This window comes from Acromyrmex echinatior, chromosome 6 (genome assembly GCF_024713525.1).
Source record: "Acromyrmex echinatior isolate Ae372 chromosome 6, ASM2471352v2, whole genome shotgun sequence".
NCBI lineage: Eukaryota > Metazoa > Arthropoda > Insecta > Hymenoptera > Formicidae > Acromyrmex > Acromyrmex echinatior.
In genome coordinates, this window is record NC_141857.1 from 9,744,681 (window position 1) to 9,767,561 (window position 22,881).

Below are 22,881 nucleotides of genomic sequence, written 5' to 3' on the forward strand. Positions count from 1 at the left end.
AAAATGCAATTTTGAAAATTTTTTAGTCAGAAACATTAAAAAAGTTTAGTGTTTCGATAATCACCGGAACACGTGAAACGATTTTTCAAAAAATCTATCTTGATGGTGTAGTAAAATCCAAAACACTAAGCATTGAAAACATTACAATCATTTTTCGCAGATTGTAATCGTATCTGTTATATGAAAAACGGTTCTCGCAAGTGAAAATGACTTTCGCGACCTATAAGCGTCTTGGTTTACCAAGAATAGTAAAAGCTGATTTTATTCCGACACTATAGGTATTGACACAAACTACTTACAAATTGTACTTCATTTTTAATTCAAATTGCAAAATCATTATTTTATAATAATTTTGCATTTATTTAAAAATGCCACTAAGTATTACCGACCGAATTACAATCCTTAGAATGCGCGGTTTTGGTGACCAAATTCGATCTTACGAAGCAGTCGCAAATTTGTTTAATGACACCTATCCGGAGCACTATCCAATTTCTAAGTCTACTGTTTATCGCACAGTTTCGCAATTTGAAAGAACAGGTTCTGTAGAAGATGAACCCCGATCTGGAAGACCAAAAACTGCTAGCAACGACGATACAGCATTAGAAGTTCTTCAGAGTGTTATTGAAAATCCAAATAAACCTCCGTCTAAAATTGCGCAGGAATGCGACATTAGTCGAAAATCTGTGACAAATATCTTAAGAAAACATCATTATCACCCGTATAAAATAAAACTCGTGCAGGAATTATCAGAAGATGATTATGACAGGAGAGTTGAGTATTGCGATGAAATGATGACGCGTGTTCAGAATAATCGTCAGTTTTTATATTGGGTTTGTTTTTCCGAGGCTACTTTTGAATTAAACGGATCTGTAAACCGACAAAATTGTAGATATTGGTCAGATAGCAATTCGCGTTGGATGAGAGATTCTCATACTCAGAATCCTCAAAAAGTAAACGTTTGGGCTGGAATATTGGGTGATCGTATCATAGGGCCATTCTTTATTGATGGAAACATTAATTCAGAAAACTACGTTCGCCTTTTGACTGCTCAAATCGTATCATGTCTACAAAACATAACAGGAGATGCATTTGAAAATGTTTGGTTTTAGCAGGATGGTGCACCAGCTCATTATGCCGACAACACGTAATTTTCTAAACCAAACATTTATTAATAAATGGATTGGTAGAAGAGGTCAAATTGAATGGCCACCAAGATCTTCTGATTTAACACCACTAGGTTTCTTTTATTGGGGTTATCTAAAAAGCAAGGTTTACGAAACAAAACCAGCGAATCTTGACGAATTAAAGGCTCGAATTGTTGAAGTGTCGAATTTAATTACGCCAGAAATGCTTCAAAACGTAAGGGAGAGTACGTACAATCGATTAGCACACTGTCAAGAGGTTAATGGATATCAATTTGAGCATTTGTTGCATTAATTATTGCACGCAAAGTGAGAGGCAAGGGGACTCACTTAAATCAAGCATCCCGAAGAGATGTAAATCTGACCGTGCAACCTCCACGTGGTACATCTCGGGTAATGCTGATGCCGGCAGTAGTTCCGACCCATATTACCATTATAAGATTTTACTACACCAACAAGATAGATTTTTTGAAAAATCGTTTCACGTGTTCCGGTGATTATCGAAACACTAAACTTTTTTAATGTTTCTGACTAAAAAATTTTCAAAATTGCATTTTCCCGTCAAAAGTGAACGCAGCGCCCTCTATGAGGAGTGTTTTGGATTCGTCTTGAGAAGAGAGACCTTTCAAATGAGCCCCCACTCGACCTATGTTGCCATTTAAGATTTTCGACAAGTCCCGGAACGGTCAATTATTTCGAAAACCATCGGTATTTAAAAAAAACGCTGAAACACGTGAAACGATTTTTCAAAAAATCTATCTTTTGAGGGGGGTTAAGACCCCCCACCCCTAAGGGGGCACGTGGGGGGTCTTAACCCCCCTCAAAAGATAGATTTTTTGAAAAATCGTTTCACGTGTTTCAGCGTTTTTTTTAAATACCGATGGTTTTCGAAATATTTGACCGTTCCGGGACTTTTTGCCATCACTGTATATCCATGATGATATTATACGGTATTTATAACTAATGTTAATAAAAAAAATTTATTTGGACTATTTTTTCATATAAAATGTAATGATCTTTCGAAAGTACTGGAGCAAAACTAAGGCATTTGTGAAGACTTTTAATCTTTTGATGACGGGACTGGCTAGTATACTGATCAAGTAAAAATTTATTTTATGTCTCATTTACAGATATACAAAGTATTGATAAATATGCATATACAAGTTATAAAAAATAAAAATTTACGATGGCGGATTTGATATAGCGGATCTTATGTTGCGGATTATATCGTAAATCAACTTTTATCTGAAAAACACTTCATAGTAATAATGTAAAGAACATGTTTTTGATGCATATTTCTGGCAATATCTCCGGGGATATTTTACATAAAAATTAAAAAAATATATATTTTCGAATTCCTTAGGTACAACTAGTCCTTTCAAATTATATGCCACATGAGTTAGAAATTGAAAAACATTTTTTTGATATCATAACTCCTCCTTAAAATTTCCATGTGGATATTTTTTAGTGCTCACTTTTGGCAAATATGTAGGTCAATATAATTCATTACTACGCCACAAATTTCAAGTTTCTACGTCAAGTGGTTTCAGAGAAAAACGGTTGTGACAGACGGAAAGACACATGAGTGATCTGAGATAAGGGTTCCGCTTTTCCTTTTGAGATACGGAATTCTAAAAACATTTAAAAACGGTTTTATCGCGATTTATGAAAATTTTTTCTTTTGGCCTTTCCTTTCAGGACGAGATTGGCCAAAATTCTGGCCACTCACAAATTTAGCGATTCTATGCAAGATGTACATTTAATATATAGATGGATTTTCTGTAGGAAAAAAAAGGTCAATTTTAAAGGAAAAATCCCCGCCCTCAATAAATTAATCAGTTTGACATGAGCTACTGTCGAGAAATCAGTTCGAAGCGCAATGACCAGTAATGATAAAAAAAACTTGCGAGATTCAGTGTCGCTTATCGAAACTGGCACAGCCAAAGATTCGATGCAACCTCTTGCGCCAATGGGCGAGGTTCGCGACGGTGAATTTTTTGGATTAAAATATTTTTCGAATTGTGAACGATCATGTGGCAAAGCGACCGACAACGCGTTGCGTCAATCCAGAGACGTTATGCGGCGGTTGACAATTTATGTATATACAAAATAAAGGCGATCCGGAACGTATGATGAGAACAAAGGAAAATTTACAAAAAGATTACTGTTAAGTCCATCGAACATTTTAGATCATTCTATGGTATAAAATGACATTTCGAGTGGCGATCCCTTAATAAGTCCAAGTGGAAAGTGCGTTGTTATGTAATTTAATTATTCGCAATTTAATTATTTGCTTGGCTTTTTTTGGTCAGTTGCGCAGTCCCTTTGTGATCGATTTCATAGTCATTATCACTAAAATTTAAGAATTCTATAAAATTTTGTGCATCATGGCAATGATTGTTAAATAAAAAGTGACTGTTTGTTATATTAAAATTTATCATGATTCGTGTGCCTCTCCTTGCCGGAAATATTTCTAAACATAAATTCTGCTACAAAATATTAAAATTTGAAACAATTTGACCGAAATTCATTTTCCATAAGATTTGTGTGGTTCTTTTTATAATGAAAAATCGCTTTAAAATTAGGAATACGTTTTTTGAAGGATACTTGGGTCCTGGATTATCCTGTACATATTAATAAAAAATTAGTAAAAAGCATCGATATATGTATAACATGTAATAATAAAATTTGAAATAAAACAAAATATTGAAACAAGATAATATAAGATTAAAACAAATAATATTAAAATATAATTTCTTAAAACAATAATTTTTTAAAATTATTCAGGGCCATAATTAATTCACGTGGTATTAGAGGCCAAATTACGGCGATTCAAGAGACGCCGTTTAATCCAACGTGGATCAATATTTCATTAACAACAATAAATAATTTGGAAATTAGATTACGGTACGTCACTAAAATAGCATCTTATAGGATTCACGAATTACCACCAGAACCAGCAAAAAATATCAGAATTCCTATGGATTCATGCTCAACTACTAAGAAATTGTTCAATCCTTCGAATATCGACGAACAGACTACTCCACCACCAGGTAAGTAGACAATAAAAAATTATTAAACAATGTAAATACAGTATTTTGTATATTATACGAGGGGTATCCAGAAAATAAGTTCCGTTTGTATTATACGTTTAGTAAGGTCGATGTATGAGCGAGTTGGCAACACAGCATTGAAGAGGGGAAGCTACCGAATAGAATGAGCGGTGTTCGGCGTCAGTAGCTCGTGAAACACGGTCAGGAGAGGTTATCAAAATGGAGTCCTCCACTTCGCGTCCCGCCACCTCCATTCCGATTCCTTCTCGAGTTGTTTTGCGCGGCATCATTCAGTTTCTTTTTGCTCAAGATTTTAAATCGGTTGATATTCACAAACAGCTTGTTTCTGTATATGGAGAGAGTGTGATGAGTGAATCTATTCAACAACTGCACTTTTGAATCAGTTTAGTTGGGATGTTTTGACCCACCCACCGTATAGCCCGGATCTAGCACCATCGGACTACCATCTTTTTACGAAACTGAAGGAGTCCTTGGCCGGAAAACGCTTCCAAAGCGACGAGGAAGTTCAGACAGCTGTAACTAACTGGACTAAAGAACTGGCGGGAAGTTTCTATGCAGAAGGGATTTCGAAGCTTGTTTCCAGATATACAAAATGTATTGAGATTGACGGGAATTATGTAGAAAAAGACTAGAAGTTGTCAAGTATTATCCATGTAAATTTTAGATTTTTTCAATAAAAACTTTATTTGTAAAAAAAAAACGGAACTTATTTTCTGGATACCCCTCGTAATACATAATGCATTAATTAGTAAAAAACTTAAACTAACGGCCAAATTTAAAATAATATTAAACATACAATAATAAATATGTAAATAACATTTTAATTACTCTTATAATAACTTATTGTATAGGTTACGGTACTCAGGATCAATACGCTATTGGCGATCTATCTGGAAAGCTTCAGGACCGAAAGGAAGGATCATATCATAATGATATTTTACCTGGAAGCGCTAAACTTAGTGGAATTTATTGGGATACATATTTACCACTTTCTGGGATTCACAGTATTATTCACAGATCTTTAGTTCTTTACAGGTAATTAATTATGCACATGTGAAATTACAGAATGAAACATTTCAATGTATCATTCAAATTAATTTAATTGCTTATCTTCTTTTTAAAAAATATTCTATATAGATATTTCACACACAGAATTTTAAAATAATAAATTTAAAAACTTCCCGTTAAATATCTCTTATTTCTTAAAGAAAAGGGAATAGAATAAAAAAAAATAATAAAGAAGAATAAAAAAATAGAATAGAATAGAAAAACACACTTCTTTTTCTTAAAAGAGTGTTTTCTTCTATTTTATACGCTTTCTGTATAAGGTAAATAAAATGAAAAAAAATTCTTTTTTTTTAAATATTATTATACTTCTCATGCTTCAAAATAATTTTTAAATTGTCTTTATAAAAATTTTACAAATGAAAATAATCGAATAATTAAGGGGAACGCTTGGTTTAGGAGATCGAAAAATAAATACTATTACTTCGTAATTTTTTTTCTTTTATAGAAATAGTAATGTTTATTGTATTTGCACGTTTTAATACTATTATTCAACAATGTAATTAAATTTTTTATATACAAAAAAGTATTGTTAGTGACAAAAAAATTAACACTAAAGCTTGCGCCTCGCCGTCATTATTTTGTGTACATTCTGATGACTTTAATTCTTACCTGAAACAACAAATGAAGAAATGCTTTCTAAAAAAGGTGATATTAAATTGATACTCGTAATCGAAGTTTACTCGAATATCGAAGTTTATTGTTGTCGCTTTTCCGCGATGCTGATTGGTTCTCTCGTTGTGCTTACTTCATGAAAAGCTGTCATTGCAAAGATTATGATAGCTATATATTGAATAATACTTCAAATGGGGTTAAGTGTAATTATTAATTATAATTATTATAATAATTCTCTCTTATACGAAAAATGTATTAGTAAAATAATCTGTATTACAAGTAATAAGTTTGTACAATAACGCATTCGAGGTTTGTAAGATGTTTCTAAGGATGTTTCCATGTGTAACCTTAGTCATTACATATGACGTCGCATGTTTTATCCACTATGTGTAATTTAATTTACAGATATACTTTTATTAAGATCATAACATATTCATTCCAATTTAGAGAGCTTTAGTTCCTCGACGTTATCGCTCGCACAGCCTCTTCTAAGTACGATTGTATTCAAAACCATAGATTTTGTGAAGAGGCTATTAATCATACTTTAGAACAAATGGAGGAGAGAAAACTATGCACGGATGAGTTAATGTTGAAAGTGAACTTGTATTATACGATGAACCATAGATAGATTATAATAATAGATAGTTAATAATAATAGTTAATTATAATAATAATTAATTATTATAATAATAGTTTAAAATGTGTGTGGATTTTATAGATGAATCCTCTTTCATAGAAAAGGACATTGGAAAGGACATAGCTGCATAAACGTATAAAGAAAATTGTATAAAGAAAATCATTCAATCATATTTTTCTTATAAAGACACACGTAAAATGTAATTGGATAACTTTCTTTATGTTTATGCAGCTATGTAAATTTGTATGGATATACCCTAGAGTGAAATCACAAATTGCGGGAAAGAACGCGTCATTGAAACAATCAATTAGCGCTATTTGGAATAATGCAGATTGCTTGCTTCAATGACGTATTCTCTATTTTGCAATCCTTTTCCGTACCGTGTGGTTTCACCCTTAAGGTGCTTTTTCATACGCAGCATGCTGCGGCAACAATTCATTACTATTGGTTAAAAATTTTACGTGAGATTTCCGACGCAAAATATATTTTGCCGCAACTCGTTGAAGTTGCACTGAACAAATAGCAGTGGTAAATGACGGTAAATGGCAGTTCTAAATAAAGTATAGAGTTATATTAAAATATTAATATTTATTAGGCGTACAACTTTGCTTTCGCCGTTTTTTTTCAGAAATTCGAAGCTTTATTGTAAAAAACTAGTTATACATTTATGATTCAAAGTATTGTCCATCGCTGGTCACTACTTTCTCCCATCTTTTGGACAGCGTACGAATCCCTCGTCGAAAAAACTGGTCATCTTTTGAGGCGATCCATGAATTGATCCAATTTTTTATTTCTTCATAAGACCGGAAGTGCTGGTCAGCTAGGCCATGTGCCATTGATCGAAACAAGTGATAGTCAGAGGGAGCAACGTCTGGAGAATATGGCGGGTGGTAGGACTTCCCATTTTAACGTTTCCAAGTATGTCTTGATCACTTTCGCAACATGGGGTCGAGCATTGTCATGCTGCAAAATCACTTTATCGTGTCTCTCGTTGTATTGTGGCCGTTTGTCTTTCAATGCTCGGCTCAAACGCATCAATTGCGTTCGTAAAATACTGATCGCCTGTGATTGTTTCAGTCGGTTTTAACAGCTCATAATACACTACGCCGAACTGGTTCCACCAAATACACAGCATGACCTTGGAGCCGTGAATATTCGGTTTGGCCGTCGACGTAGAAGTATGGTCGGGAACTTCCCATGATTTTCTGCGCTTGGGGTTATTGTAATGAACCCATTTTTCGTCCTCAGTCACAATGCGATGCAGAAATCTCTTCCATCTTTGCCTTTCAAGCAGCTATTCACAAGCAAATAAACGCCGTTCAACATCTCTCGGCTTCAACTTGTACGACACCTAATTTCCTTGCTTCTGAATCATTCCCATGACTTTGAGGCGTTTTGAAATGGCTTGTTGAGTCACTCCCAATGATCGTGCCAATTCTTCTTGATTTTGACACGAGTCTTGATCAAGTAATGCCACCAATTCTGCATCTTCGAAAACCTTCCCTCTTTCACCGCTATGCCAGTCTTCGACGTCAAAATCACCGTTCTTGAAGTGTTGAAACCACTCACGACACGTTCTTTCACTAATAGACGGCCTCACAATAAGTATTTGAGAGCATTTGATGATCCTCAGCCGCAGATTTTTTCATATTGAAGAAAATTAAAACCTCCCGCAAATGATGAGAATTTGGCTCGTAAACTGACATTTTCAATCGAGAATAACTTTATGATGCAGACACAAATCGACTAATGTTTCTATGGGGTTATGTTGATAGATGCCCAAGTTTATTGTATGACGTCTATGATTTATTTATTTCGATCACCACTTACCGCTAAAGCCATTTATAGGAAAATGGCGGAAGCAAAGTTGTACACCTATATGTTAGTATCTTCATACAGTATTTTATGCTTAGTTATTATTTGTCTTCATGAAAAAGATTCATAAAAAAGAGAGAAAGAGGAAGAAAGAGAAAGAAAAAGGAAGAAAAAAGAAAAGAAAAAAAAGAAAGAAAGGAAAATAAAGGAAAAGGGATACATAAGGAAGCATAATGTGTGTGTGTGTGTGTGTGTGTGTGTGTATAGAAATTTAAAAATCCGTAATAGATTTCTAATTTTATTTAGATTTCTATATACATATAAGATTAGGTAAAATGCCTTTCAAATTCCATTTAAAATACTAATTGTATAATAAAATATTTTTAAAAAGTGTATTTAAAATGCAAAATGCAAAATAAATTTTTCGAACCCATTTTAAATGTAAAAATGGATAAGTGATTAAATGTAAAAGTGGATAAATAGGTATTTTAAATAGTTTTCAAATGATTTTTTCTGCCCTAGAGAAAAAAAAAATTTTTACAAAAAATACAGAAAACCTAAATAGATTGAGACAAGATGTTAGAAATTCTTAATTTTTCGTAATGGAACATAGAGTGAGGTTTATTTGTCTCAAAAATCCATAATTTTTGTAAATATTTGTAGCGAGACGTAGAGTGACGTTGTTTGAGGATTTCTTGATTTTTCAAACAAACAACACTACTCTACATCCCATTACAAATATCTACGAACATCTATGAATATCTACGAAAAACTAAGAATTTCTAAGTTTCAATCTATGTAGGTTTTCATAAAAACTTTCCGCTAGGATGATATACATTTTTTAAAAGTATTCTACGTTTGAAATCCATTTTTAACAGAATTCGAAGCCCTGACTACAGTATAATAAATAAAGTATCTTTTTACGAGAATATTTAAAATTTTTTAATATTATATGATTTGAAAATAGGATCGTTTACTTGAATAAATCAAATTAATACGAGAAGCGTCGGTTACAGTCAAAATTAGATATTAAGAGTAATATACATTTTTAGAAATCTATACAGTATTTACATAAAGCTAAAACATTCATTTTTTTATTAAAATTATTTATGAACTATCTGGAATTAATTTTCTTTTTATAGTTTAATTTGCAGTTTGCTTGATATTCATAAAAATGGCCAATCATGGTTCTTCTTATACATCAATGATTTTAGAGAAAATTTGTGAAAATATAGAAAAATCATTTGGTATTTACCTATTTCATAAATGGTTAAATGATTCCATTTCAAATGTAAAATGACATGATTCCATTTCAAATATAAAATAACATGATTCCATTTCAAATGTAAAATGAAAATGATTTTCCAACAACCATTTAAAATAGAAAATGCAAAATAGTAGGAATAGTAGGCGGGCTCTAACTCGGGTCCTCTAAGGGGGAAGGAGCGGGAAGGTCCCGGCGCTATCGGTGTTTACGTAAACACCAGTATCAATGATACGTGTCGCCATGTTATGACGTCACATATTGGGATCCTGTCGTCGCGATCGCCGCCATTTGTAAGATGAAAAAATAATATGAATAAATAAAAAATATATAATAATATATAAAAGATAATAGTATAACATAACATAAAATGTATAACATAAAATATATAAATATGTAAATATAAATATATAAGTGTTATATGTATTCTTTAAATTTTATCAATAAGATTTTATCAAACTTACAATTCCAGTCTTCGTGCTCTGGATCGGGCTCGTATGGCCGGAGGCCAAATAGTTCAGTCAAGAAAAAGTCACTTTCCTCCCACATATCAATACTCTCCTCCCGGTCCCATCGTCTTTTTGCGCGAATTATCCGATTGAACAAGTTCATGAACCCTCTTATCCTGATATTGTTACGATGATATTGCTATCTCCTGAAAAAAAATGGATTACAGAGTGAATTTAAAAAAAGTATTATACAAAATGAATTAGATAAACATAATTAGAAAATATTCTATGTGTAATTTATAATTTATAAATTATATTAGGTATTGGAATTAATTCGTAGCGTTTTACAAGTGATGGGAAGTACTTTCATTAATGTATTTTTTAATGCTCATGTGAAATAAATAACATTCTTTCATTAAAAAACGCTACGAATTAATTCCAACACCTAATAATTTATAATTTATAAATTACAATTTATAATTTATAATTAACTTACCAGAGGAATTACTAGAACCCCACTTCGTTCCGTAACTGGAGCCGTACGACTCTCAGATTGTCAATCATGATGTACTGGAAAAATAAAAAGTAAAAAAACGTTAGAAAAATAAATTCGCTAAAATATTTGATACAAATAAAAAAGAAAAACCTACTTACTTTTTCAACGGGATATTCGTAGTGGATCTCGATTAACTCTCTCAAGTTGTTTATAGTTGTATTTCCGCAAAAAGTTGTCAACAAACAATGATGAATTCTTCCTTGCAAATCCACAAATATTGGCATGGACATATCGTATTATCGAAAAGACTGCGGTCGATTAGCAGCGTATCGTAGATTTTATATCGTGTCGGAGGTGCACTTAGGTGATTTTGCGCACAACGTTGGGCAATAGATTATACTGAATCACGCGATCGTGTATGATGAGAAAACAGGCAGTTGTAAGGCACATTTTCCTTACATTCAAAGTTTATTCGCACGTCCACGGTGCTACTCTTGACCGATTCGTTCTGTCGAGAGCAATTGATGATCATGAACTGGCCATTACGTAAAAAAGTTGTAAAGGTGAGACTCGGCTCGAGATACTCCGTAGTAGCACTTGCAGAAAAGCGCGTACATATCGTACAGAATCGCACATCTTTTTATCAAAATTAAGATTCAAGTCATCGTACGGATAACATTCCGAATTCGGATAGAGTTTTGCATTGGTCAATTTGCAGTCGTTGAATCGATTTATATCTTCGAACATGACATTTCTTCGACCTGTTTGCATAGCGAAAATGATGTAGTGTGACTTCTCGAGATAAGCCGTCTTAGTGGCCCACGCTTGGTTATGCTCTGCAGGAGCGGAAACTCAGATCCTACGAAAGCCATGCTCAGATATCCGCTCTTCAAAGCGCGCAGCATCAGTTTATTTATCTCGCTCCATAAGATACGTGCGGCATTCGCTGTATTTTGAATAATTCGAGCTCTATTATCGGATCTCCCATCAGACAATTATCGTTGTGCGCTCGTATTAAAATTAATTCGTGACGAGCGTTGATCACCACGCATTTGTAATTTCGCAAAATCCCAGCAGTACGTAGAGTAATACACAAAAATTAAAGTATCTAGCCGGCATTCCGCAGAATCACGCTTCTGTTACATAATTTAAGCGTACTAGTTATACCTACGTTTCTTACGATTCGGCTATCAATCTCCACACCGTTGAGTTCATATCGAATCTCATCAAATATGAACGCGACGCAATTATTTCCTAATGCCAATTAGTACCCTGAACCACTTTGTTCTTCGTCAGTTTTCTCTTATAAAGAAAGCTTTCGTACGGCAGTGTGTACAGATTCTGTTGCTGTATGGGTATTCTTATCTCATATTTTCTGCTTGCTAGCAGTATAACAGTGGCGGTCCTGGGCTAGGGATACAGCCATCTGGCTGCCATCAGGCGGCGCTGATGTCGCAGTCGCGAGAAAAACTTGTTAGAGATGGGGGGGGGGAGCACGTAGAGAAGAGAAATAAAAATATAATGTTGCGTAGAGAAAAGAAGTTTAGATGCAAAATGCTTACCTGATACTCCTATCCACGCAGTCTCTATGGCCTAAGCGACAATCTCTTCAGTCTTCTCCTCAGCCTCTACCACCATCGCAGTAAAGTATATTGCACAAAAGTGTAATTCCTCCTCATTAAATCGAAGAAGTCGAGCTCGATCAATTCGTCACTCGTACAAGATGCAAATTAAAAATCGGGAGCCTCTCATCGAGTTTATGCTCAATTTCCTCCTTCTCTTCGGTGAGAGCATCCTCGCCGACAAAAACATCCTCCTCCTCAATTTCGCCGGTTTCCATGAGGGGGACATCCTCCTGCTCCTCATCATTTGTTTCAAATTTATAGGGTTCTCTGAATTTCATTTTTACACACACATCGTTTAAATATATATAACTGATGATATCTGCGCGCGGACAAGACGTAGACAAGATTGCCGCTGAAAAGCATTCTTCGCTATAGCGAGAATGTCCTGGGATTTATCTGGGAGTCGATGTATATAAAACAAAATAAATTAAAAGTGTCGTCGCGAAAAGATCGACAAAATAAGTTTGTAGAAAGTTGCCTTTGTGTATAGAGCATTCGGCTATCAAATATTACGTTATACGCAGATAATTGAGATATTGAGCAGCGTTGTCATCACCGCCGCAGCCGCCGCCGCAGCCGTGTGCTGTATATATACTTGTCATGTATTTACCATCTTTCTCTCGATACGTTATGCCATCTGTTGCGATCTCACGTGCATCCTATACTTACGATTTTTTTCTCTTTCATTGCAGCTTCTTATGTGATTCCTTTTACTTATTCTCATACGTAAAATATATACGTAAACACACATATATATATATATATATGTATATAATATATATATATATATATTTTATTTCTATTGTACTTATTCAATTATATTCTAATAATGCTCTTAAAACGAGCACAGCAATATTATCAAACGCGATGATATTGATCGCGGTGATGCTGCCGGCACATATAATATGATATGAAGAATGTAGGAAGTAAAAGAACGAATAGATATCACGAAGACAGAAGGAATGGATAATTTCAAACGCTGAGACACAGTTAATTTATTTTTAGTTAGTTTATTTATTTTTCATATACTACACATATATATATATATATATGTGTGTATATATATATATATATATATTATTATTATCCATAGTGTAACTAATAATTCAATATTTTAATTTTTTCATAAATCTTACATTAGGTGTTTGTCGCATCGTATTTGTTATTTTTGTTCGCTTCTCGTGATAACATCATCAATGTAATTTAATATGATAAAAATGTGTGCGTGTGTGCGTGCGTGCGACGTTTGCAATTTCGCAAGCGTCGACAGCTTTATTAGAGTAACCAAAGATTTTTCAAAGACATGCTGGTCACAACATGTCACGGCATGTTTCGCAATGACGTCATCAATGCGAATTGATATAAATGCGACGTTGCTAAATAGTCACGTGAACAGATTTTCGACATGGTACGACATGTCACAACATGTTCGAGCGATGACATCATCATCAATGTAATGTAATACAAATATCACGTGACCAAGTAATTAATATAAAATGAGAAGATTTAGATGCACCGCGTCATTAGTCAATGCAAGCAATAACATGGAGTGCGATTTTATAGAACAAATGACTCAGTTGAATACCATAGAAGAGTACGTCGCATGGGAACCACGATGCGACGAGCTCATAGAATCTTTGGAAAAGCAGAGTCATGCCAAACGCTCGCGATTATCGATCGGTAAGAGACAATCAGTGATCACATGTATCGCGAGGCTCGAGAGTTTGAAGAATTCGGTGCGTGGACGATTCGTGAATGTGGGTGCCGGATATGGATTTCGATGACGCGAGATCGAAACAGCGTTCGAGAGTCATATATTGACAGACGCGGTGTTAAACTCTAATCACATCGAGCTGCGGTTTTTGAAAGACGCTGGCAATGTAGTGCTCGAGCGAGTGCAAGGCAGTATAAAAGTGAATACCGCGTTCAACGGCAAGTTTGCGACGAAGGATGAACGTGCTAATAAGAGCGTAATTACAAAGAACAACGAGATGTACTGATATGCGCGAGTGATTCGAGCGACACGTCATCGAGCCCATCTTGACATCACACGAATTTCAGGAACGCGACAACGGGCATTGTCGCGAATTCTCAATTTGGTAGTGAATGTGAATAAGCACAATTCAATGCGCGTGGGATGTTACTTCGAGGTGCCGCGAGAAATTATACTTAAAAAAGCGGTGATCAACGTGCGTTCGATGGACAATGCTTCGCGTGATTGGTGGTAGCCACTCTATACCCCGCAGAAAGATGTAGATTGAGAATCATACCCGCTTTACACGACAGTGTTGAATCTTGCGGATATCGAATTTCCAATGACTTTAAAAGACGTTCCGAAATTCGAAAATCTCAACAACATATTGATGAACGTGTATAGCATCGAAGATAAACAGGTCCTTCCTCTGCGACTCACCAATGACAAGAGGGACAAGCATGTCAATCTTCTACACCTACAAGATTCACGCAACGACAGCATTAGACACTTTGCGTGGATAAAAAATCTATTCCGCTTTGTAAGATTACAAATTACTAGGAATGAGAGCAGGAAATATTTTTGTGATCGGTAAGTATAATAAAAATAGCCAATAAAAAACAGTAAAAAGAAATAGAAAAATGATTTCTTTATTTTTGCAGGTGCCTTCATTACTTCAGTTCGTGCGAAAAATTGCAGTCGCACGGAGTGGACTGCCAGAAGATCAACAACTACGTATCCGACTGCCGAGCGAGGATGACAGGTGGCTCGAATTCGGTAACTATAACAACCGGAAATGAGTGCCGTCTATGCCGATCTGGAGTGCGCCTTACGGAAGACGGAATCCGTCAAGGAACACGCGTCGTCGTATCAACAGCATGAAGCGTTTAGCATAGGCTACTACGTGCGATGCGCGTACGACGACACGTTATCGTCATATCACTTCCGTCGCGATGAAGACTGTATAGTGTGGTTCATGCCACAACGATTTGGCGCATCGCGTGAAAAATATTATATCCATCAAATGGAAACATTGTCTAAACAACAATGGGAGACGTGTCAGCAAAATTGCGTAAAATTAAAGTTCATTGATTATTTCAAATTTTTAAATGCAAGCCTCGATAAATTGGCGTCGTATCTCGACAAAGATAAATTAAAAATTGTACATTCCGAATTTCCAACATTATCAGACGAAGAATTTGAATTACTTACACGAAAAGGTGTCTTTCCGTACGAGTACATTGATTGTGTCGAAAAATTGCAGGACATGTGCTTACCACCGCGTGAATTATTTTTCAATTTGTTGACAGGCGATACAGTATCTGAGAGCGATTACGCTCACGCCGTAAAACATCTGGAAGCGATTCTCCATCCGAACGCTCGGCGAATATAGCGATTTATACTTGAAAACCGATGTCTTGTTATTAGCCGACATTTTCGAAAATTTTCTCAATAGTTGCGTCGCAAGTTACTATCCCGCACATTATTATACACTGTCAGATTTCATGGGACGCTATGCTGAAACATACGCGCGTAAGATTCGAATTGCTCTCCGACATTGATATGGTTATGTTCATCGAGCACGGTATACGCGGCAGTCTCAGTCAATGTTCCGGCAGATACGCGCAGGCTAATAACAAGTACATGTGTTCGTTCGACCCATCGAAATCATCGTTATATTGATGTACTATGATGTGAATAATCTGTACGGATGGGCGATGTGTCAATCTTTACCATACGCCGAATTTCGATAGGTCGAAGACGCTGCGGACATGAGCGCTATTGCTCCGGATTCACCTACCAGTTATATTCTCGAGGTTGATCTCGAATATACGCAGCATCTATACGACCGACACACTGACCTACCTTTCTGTCCAACACGTGATAAATCGCCCGGCAAGCGCGAAGATAAACTTCTAGCGACGTTGTATAATAAGCAATGTTACGTCACCCACTACCACAACCTGCAGCAATGTACTCGTCACGATCTTCGTGTAACAAAGATCCACCGGGTGCTACAATTCGCTCAATCTCCATGGTTCCACGATTACATTGAATTCAACACACAATTTAGAACGCGCGCGAAAAACGATTTCGAAAAAAAATTTGTATAAACTAATGAACAACGCGGTATTCGGTAAAACTATGGAGAATGTGCGCAATCATGTTGATATAAAATTAATAACAAAATGGGACGGACGGTACGACGCGGAGACAATGATCGCGAAACCGAATTTTCATAGCCGCAGCGTCTTTGCGGAAAATCTAATCGTCGTCGAAATGCGCAAATTCGAAATGAAGTTCACCAAGCCGATTTACGTGGGTATGTGCATACTGGACATATCAAAAGTCTGTTTGTACGAATTTCGCTACGAGTATATGTTACCGATGTATCGCGACAAATGTAAGATCATGTACACCGACACGGACAGTCTCATTTATCGCAACGATGAAATGCGACGATGTATACGATGTGATGAAACGTGATATCGCTAGATTCGACACGAGCGATTATTCGGCGGATAATGTGTACGGTATGCCTCTCACGAATAAAAAAGTACCTGGCCTGATGAAGGACGAGAACAACGGTGTATTAATGACTGAATTTCTTGACCTCAGAATGAAGATGTACGCGATAAGGGTGGACGGCAAGAAGGACACTAAAAAGGCGAAAGGTGTAAAGAGTAATGTTGTAGCATGAACGTTCGATTACGTGCATTGTTTGAACGAAGAGATTGAAATGACCCGTCGACAATTATGTACACGATCTAAACTACACGAGGTACACACGACATCCGAATCGAAAATCGCCCTGAGTCCATACAATGACAAACGATACGTCGTACCGGACTCGACGGAGACGTTACTGTGGGAGCATTGGCGGATATCTTTATAATATATGTATTATATTGGGTCATCTAAAAAATATCCGCGGTTATTTGTTCAATTTTTGAATGAAATTTTTCTTTATTGAAAATCAATTTTAATCAAGTATATATTGGCCATTATTATCTATAACCTTTTGCCATTTTTCGGGTAATTTCATAATTCCATCCGTGTAGAACTTTTGTGGTTTATCGGCGAAAAACTTTTTCAAGTGATTTTCGGCAGCTCTTTTGTCGGCTAATGTTTTTCCATCAAGAGAATTCTGCAGAGATCGAAAGAAATGGTAGTCAGACGGTGTAAGGTCCGGGCTATACGGTGGATGCATCAAAATTTCCCAACCAAGCTCCCTCAATTTTTGGCGCGTCATCAAAGATGTGTGTGGTCTGGCGTTGTCATGATGGAAGACAACACATTTTCTGTTAATCAATTCTGGTCTTTAATCGCTTCCTGTAATCTATCCAGTTGTGAACAGTAGAGCTCTGAATTAATCGTTAGGCCATGTGATAACATCTCATGATGGACGATTCCCTTCCAATCCCACCATACACACAGCATCACCTTATTTGCCATCAATCCAGGCTTTGAAGTCGTTTGTGATGGTTCGTCGCGCTTATTCCATGATCTTTTACGAACAATATTCTTGTATTTCACCGCCTGTGATGATTTGCTTCAGAAATGGGTCGATTTCGTTGCGTTTAGTAGTGTTTCGCTGATGGAAATTCGATCAATCAAATTTCTTTGCGTTAATTCATGTAGCACCCAAACATCGAGTTTTTTTGCGTAGCCAGCCTTTTTCAAATGATTCCAAACTGTCATATGGTTGATTCTTAGTGCATTGGCTATCTCCTGACAGCTCACATGTCGGTCTTGCTTGACCAGTTGCAAAATTTCATCGACTTTTTCAGTGACTGGCCGACCAGAGCGAGGTCGATCTTTGACATCAAAATTTCCAGAACGAAATCGAACAAACCACTCCTGCGTTCTGCGTTCACTTACAGCATCCGCGTTGTAACACAAATTTCACAAATTTGTCTGCATGTTTGTGCTGCATTTTTGCCTTTTTTGTAGTAAAAAAGCATCACATAGCGTATTTCTTCAGATATTTCACTCATTTTCAAACCAATATGACACGATTGACACGATTGATGAATCACCAAACTTTGTTTACAAAAAATGTAACCTAAAATGTCATCTTTCAGACGCATGTTCGTTTGACACAATCGGATTAGTGTTGCCCGATATATGACCATCAACACCATCTAGTGATAAAAAACCGCATACTTTTTAGATGACCCAATATATACATACATATGCATCCATACATACACACACACACATACACACACACACATACACACACACACACACACTCACACACACACACACACACACACACATATATATATATATTATATATATACATACAACACATACTTACATAAACAAATACATAAATACATGCACATATGTTCATACATACGTTCATCTTCGATGACGGTGGACTTGGCGTACTTAGCGACAAGAAATGGTATCCCTTTCGTTTGATCGATATTCGACGTATATATTCTTTCACTCGGTCCATGGCTTACTCGCTCGTTTACTGAGGTTTACGATTGAACGAAAAAAGTCTTATATATTACTTATATATACATTGCATATATGTACTGTCAGATTGGACATTTCCATAGGCACGTTGGTGGATATAATATTTTTCACGCGCCAAATCGTTGAGTTGTCGTGCGAACCACTCTATACAGTCTTTATCGCGACAGAAGTGATACGATGATAAAGTGTCGTTGTACGCACGAAGTAACCTATGCTAAACGATTCATGCTGTTGATACGCGTACGACGACGCGTCTTCCTTCTCAGATTCCGTCTTCCGTAGGACGCACTCCAGATCGGGGTAGACGATGAACGGCACTCGTTCCCGATTGTTATAGTTGCCACATTCGAGCCACCTGTCATCCTTGCTCGGCAGTCGGATACGCAGTTGTTGATCTTCTGGCAGTCCACTTCGTGCAATTTTTCGCACGAACTGAAGTAATGAAGGCACCTGCAAAAATAAAGAAATCATTTTTTTATTTCTTTTTACTGTTTTTTATTGGCTATTTTTATTATACTTACCGATCACAAAAATATTTCCTGCTCTCGTTCCTAGTAATTTGTGATCTTACAAGACGGGGTAGATTTTTTATCCACGCAAAGTGTCTAATACTGTTATTGCGTGAATTTTGTAGGTATAGGAGATTAACATGCTTGTCCCTCTTGTCATTGGTGAGCCACAGAGGAAGGACCTGCTTATCGTTGATGCTGTACACGTTGATATATATTGTTGAGATTTTCGAATTTCGGAATGTTTTTTAAAGTCATTGAAAATTCGATATCCGCGAGATTCAACACTGTCGTGTAATGCATATGATGATGCTCCATCTACATGTCTTTCTGCGGGGTATAGAGCGGCTACTACCGATCACGCGAAGCATGCATTGTTCATCGAATGCACGTTGATCACCGCTTTCTTAAGTATAATTTCTCGCGGCACCTCGAAGTAACATCCCACGCGCATTGAATTGTGCTTATTCACACTACCAAATTGAGAATTCGATGCACATGAATCGTAACGGATGGCATAACGTATCGAGAGAAAGATGGTAAGTATATGAGACACGGCGGTGGTGGCACAGCTGCTCAATATTTCAATGTGTATAACGGTAATATTTGATAGCCGAATGCTCTATGCACAAAAAGACAACTTTCTACGAACTTATTTTGTCAATCTTCTCTCGGCGACATTTTTGATTTACTTGTTTTTATATACATCGACTGTCATAGATAAATCCTAGGACAGTCTCGCTACAGAATGCTTTTTAGTAGCAGTCTTGTCCATATTTTGTCCGCGCGCGGATATCATCAGTTATATATATTTAAAAGTGTGTGTGTAAAAATGGAATTCAGAGAGCCCTATAAATTTGATAAAAAATGATGAGGAGGAGGAGGATGTTCCCCTCATGGAGGCCGACGAAATTGAGGAGGAGGATGTCTCTGTCAGCGAGGATGCTTCTACCGAAGAAGAGGAGGAAATCGAGCATGAACTCGATGAGAACCTCTCGATTTTTAATTTTGCATCTTGTATGAATGACGAATTAATTGAGTTCATGCTGGACTTCTTCGATTTAACTGATGTGGAGGAATTATTACATTTTTGTGTAATATACTTTGTTGCGGTGGCGGCAGAGACTGAGGACGAGGCTGAAGCGGCAGAGATTGCCGCTTGGACCGAAGGGACTGCGTCGATTGGGGATGTAGATGAGGAAGAGGATGATTTGATGGTGGTGGTGGCTGCGGAAGAGGTAGCGGCGGATGGGGGTATCAGGTAAGCATTTTGCATTTTTACTTCTTTTCTCTACGCAGCATTTTTATATTTTTACTTCTCTTCTCCTTCACCCTTCCGCTACCTCCCCCCCTCCCCCCGATCTCCAACAAGTTCCTCTCGCAACCGTGACGCCAGCGCAGCCAGATGACTGTATCCCTGGTCCAGAACCGCCAGTGTTATACTACTGAATCTATATCTTCGTAATCAGAATTCAAGGTCTCAATGACCAAGTTGCCACTATCAGTCAGCCATTCGCATTTTTCACGTCCTTTAACATATATGAGAACCTTATTGTCGGCACTCTCTTACGTACCAATTACAGCCATTGTAATCAGGCGTTTCGCCATGTTGTACGGGATTATCCTGTCTTCCCATTGCAATTCATGATGATAAGCATTCAGCCAGGAAGCGCTATACTTTTCTGACCTTGTCAAGAAACCCACTCCATGGCATGGGACACGTAAAAATGTAAAATGTAATGAGAGAGAATGGCTCCTTTTCTCAACACCATCACTTTCTTCACGACAAATTTCTTTCCAACGATAAATCTTTGCAGATCCACAAACGTTGGTATAGTCATGGTAAACGACTTTTCGAGATTATGCTCGATGAATTTTTTTCATATTAGTTATCAGTTTCCCCTTATTATTAAAATATTATTAGGTAGTCAAATGCATGTAATAATTGGTGTAGAATTCATTTTTTCAATAAGTCTCTTCGTCTGTAAAAATTCGAAACTAAAAAAATGAGTCTACTAGCCCCGGTCTCCTCTATATAGATATTTTATAATACATAAGAGAAAATCTGTACCGATCACATTAAGTTTTCGTAGAATATCTTGAACTAGACTTAACGAAAATTAAAAAAAAAAAGTTATTTGTAGTTCAAATTATGCTTAATAAAAAGACAAAAGTCATTTTATCTAAATGTGGATACAAAGGTTGATAATTAACAAAAGGAAAAAGTTACAATTTGAGGTTGGGAAAAATCGTCCTGTAGTATAGACCAGCTATAAATTTAGTTGATTTTTAGGTAAAAATGACTAATAATGTAACAAAAATTTAAATTGTGGAGTTGTAGATAAAAGTTAAATGAACATATTTTGTTTTAAATTTAATTGCTAATAGGTAAACCATTAAATTGTAACGTTGTTTATCTCATAGATCGCTGTTAAAACTTAACTTGTAAACAATTTTTTAAATATCAATACGGGGAAGAAAAGAAAAAAAATGAACTGAGAAGTATATGAAGGAAGATGCAAAACAACAAACTAATAAGAAAATAATACAAAGCTACTGCTATTTATATATTTTAAGTCTTATTTATTGGTATGCTATTATTCTTTAGAGATTAGAGAAAAGATTTTATGTTTTAAAGATTCAATTTTCTTTTAATAGCAGTTTTTTGGTCAACTCGACAACTGCAGTTAAGAAATTATAAAAAACTTGACAAAATAAATTTTGGTATAAAAAATGCTATATTTGACATTTCTAAAGAAAATGAGAACTATCAGATAATGGAAGCAACTCGTTACTTGTAACGAAGTTACAGTTACAAGTTACTTTTTTGGCAACTTTACTAGTAACTGCATTACTCTTTTTTTTTTTAACTGTAACGACAACAAAGTTACATCTTTTTGGAACGGTAACGAATTTTACAGTTTCTTTTATCGTTATTTTGCACACGATTGAACACAAGTCATTCATATTGTAAACAAATTTATACATATAATAGATATAAAAATTACATGATTAGTCCTGTAAATATAAAAAAATGAGAAAATCCCGTTTATCTACATCCCGATTGCACATACCACTCATATCAGCTGGGGTGCCTAGTAATTTTTCATTTATCAATAAGAATATTTTATTTTTAAATTGACCAATTATCACGATGCATGTGTGTAACATGCGATATGTGCAATCGGAACCTTCCCTAAAAAGTTACGCAATTTTAGAGAAATTATGTAATTCTAAAAAAATTATATAAATTTGCTTCTATTGTGTAAATATATCTTATTTTCTATAGAAAATTACGTAAATAGCAAGATATTTTGAATATTTTTTGTATCCAAATTTTAGTAATATTACATTAATTTTAGTAATATAACAGTAATTTTTCGTGTATTGCTGTTAAATGTATAATAATATATAGTGCGAAATATATTGTCACATTATCGTTCCTATAATTACATATACACATTATAACATTGTACTTCCACAATCTGCTTAGTTACAAACCAAGAAATTATTTTTATTTAATAATATATATTAAATATTGTAAATTTACAAACGCGTGGACGTTTTCAATTATTATAGTGGGTCTCAAAATTACTCACTATAATAGTTGTAATTTAACATAAAAATTTTTTACAGTGCGAAGTGCTTGAGATTATCGTTATCTAAACCATTAGCATTAATATTATTGCTATCATTATTATTACTACTTAAGCTACGGGTCTCCCTG

The 22,881-nt window shown here is 35.7% G+C and overlaps 1 protein-coding gene across 3 annotated transcripts in view; it reads left to right on the plus strand.

The window, feature by feature from the left end:
• Positions 1 to 22,881, plus strand: part of Rsod (superoxide dismutase family protein Rsod) — a 271,460-nt gene that overhangs the window by 84,983 nt on the left and 163,596 nt on the right. For all 3 annotated transcript variants that reach the window (XM_087407501.1, XM_087407503.1, XM_087407502.1), the window contains 2 exons: positions 3,930 to 4,195; positions 5,068 to 5,251. In XM_087407501.1, the coding sequence (XP_087263627.1) occupies positions 3,930 to 4,195; positions 5,068 to 5,251 (450 nt within the window). The remainder of the gene's footprint in view (positions 1 to 3,929; positions 4,196 to 5,067; positions 5,252 to 22,881) is intronic.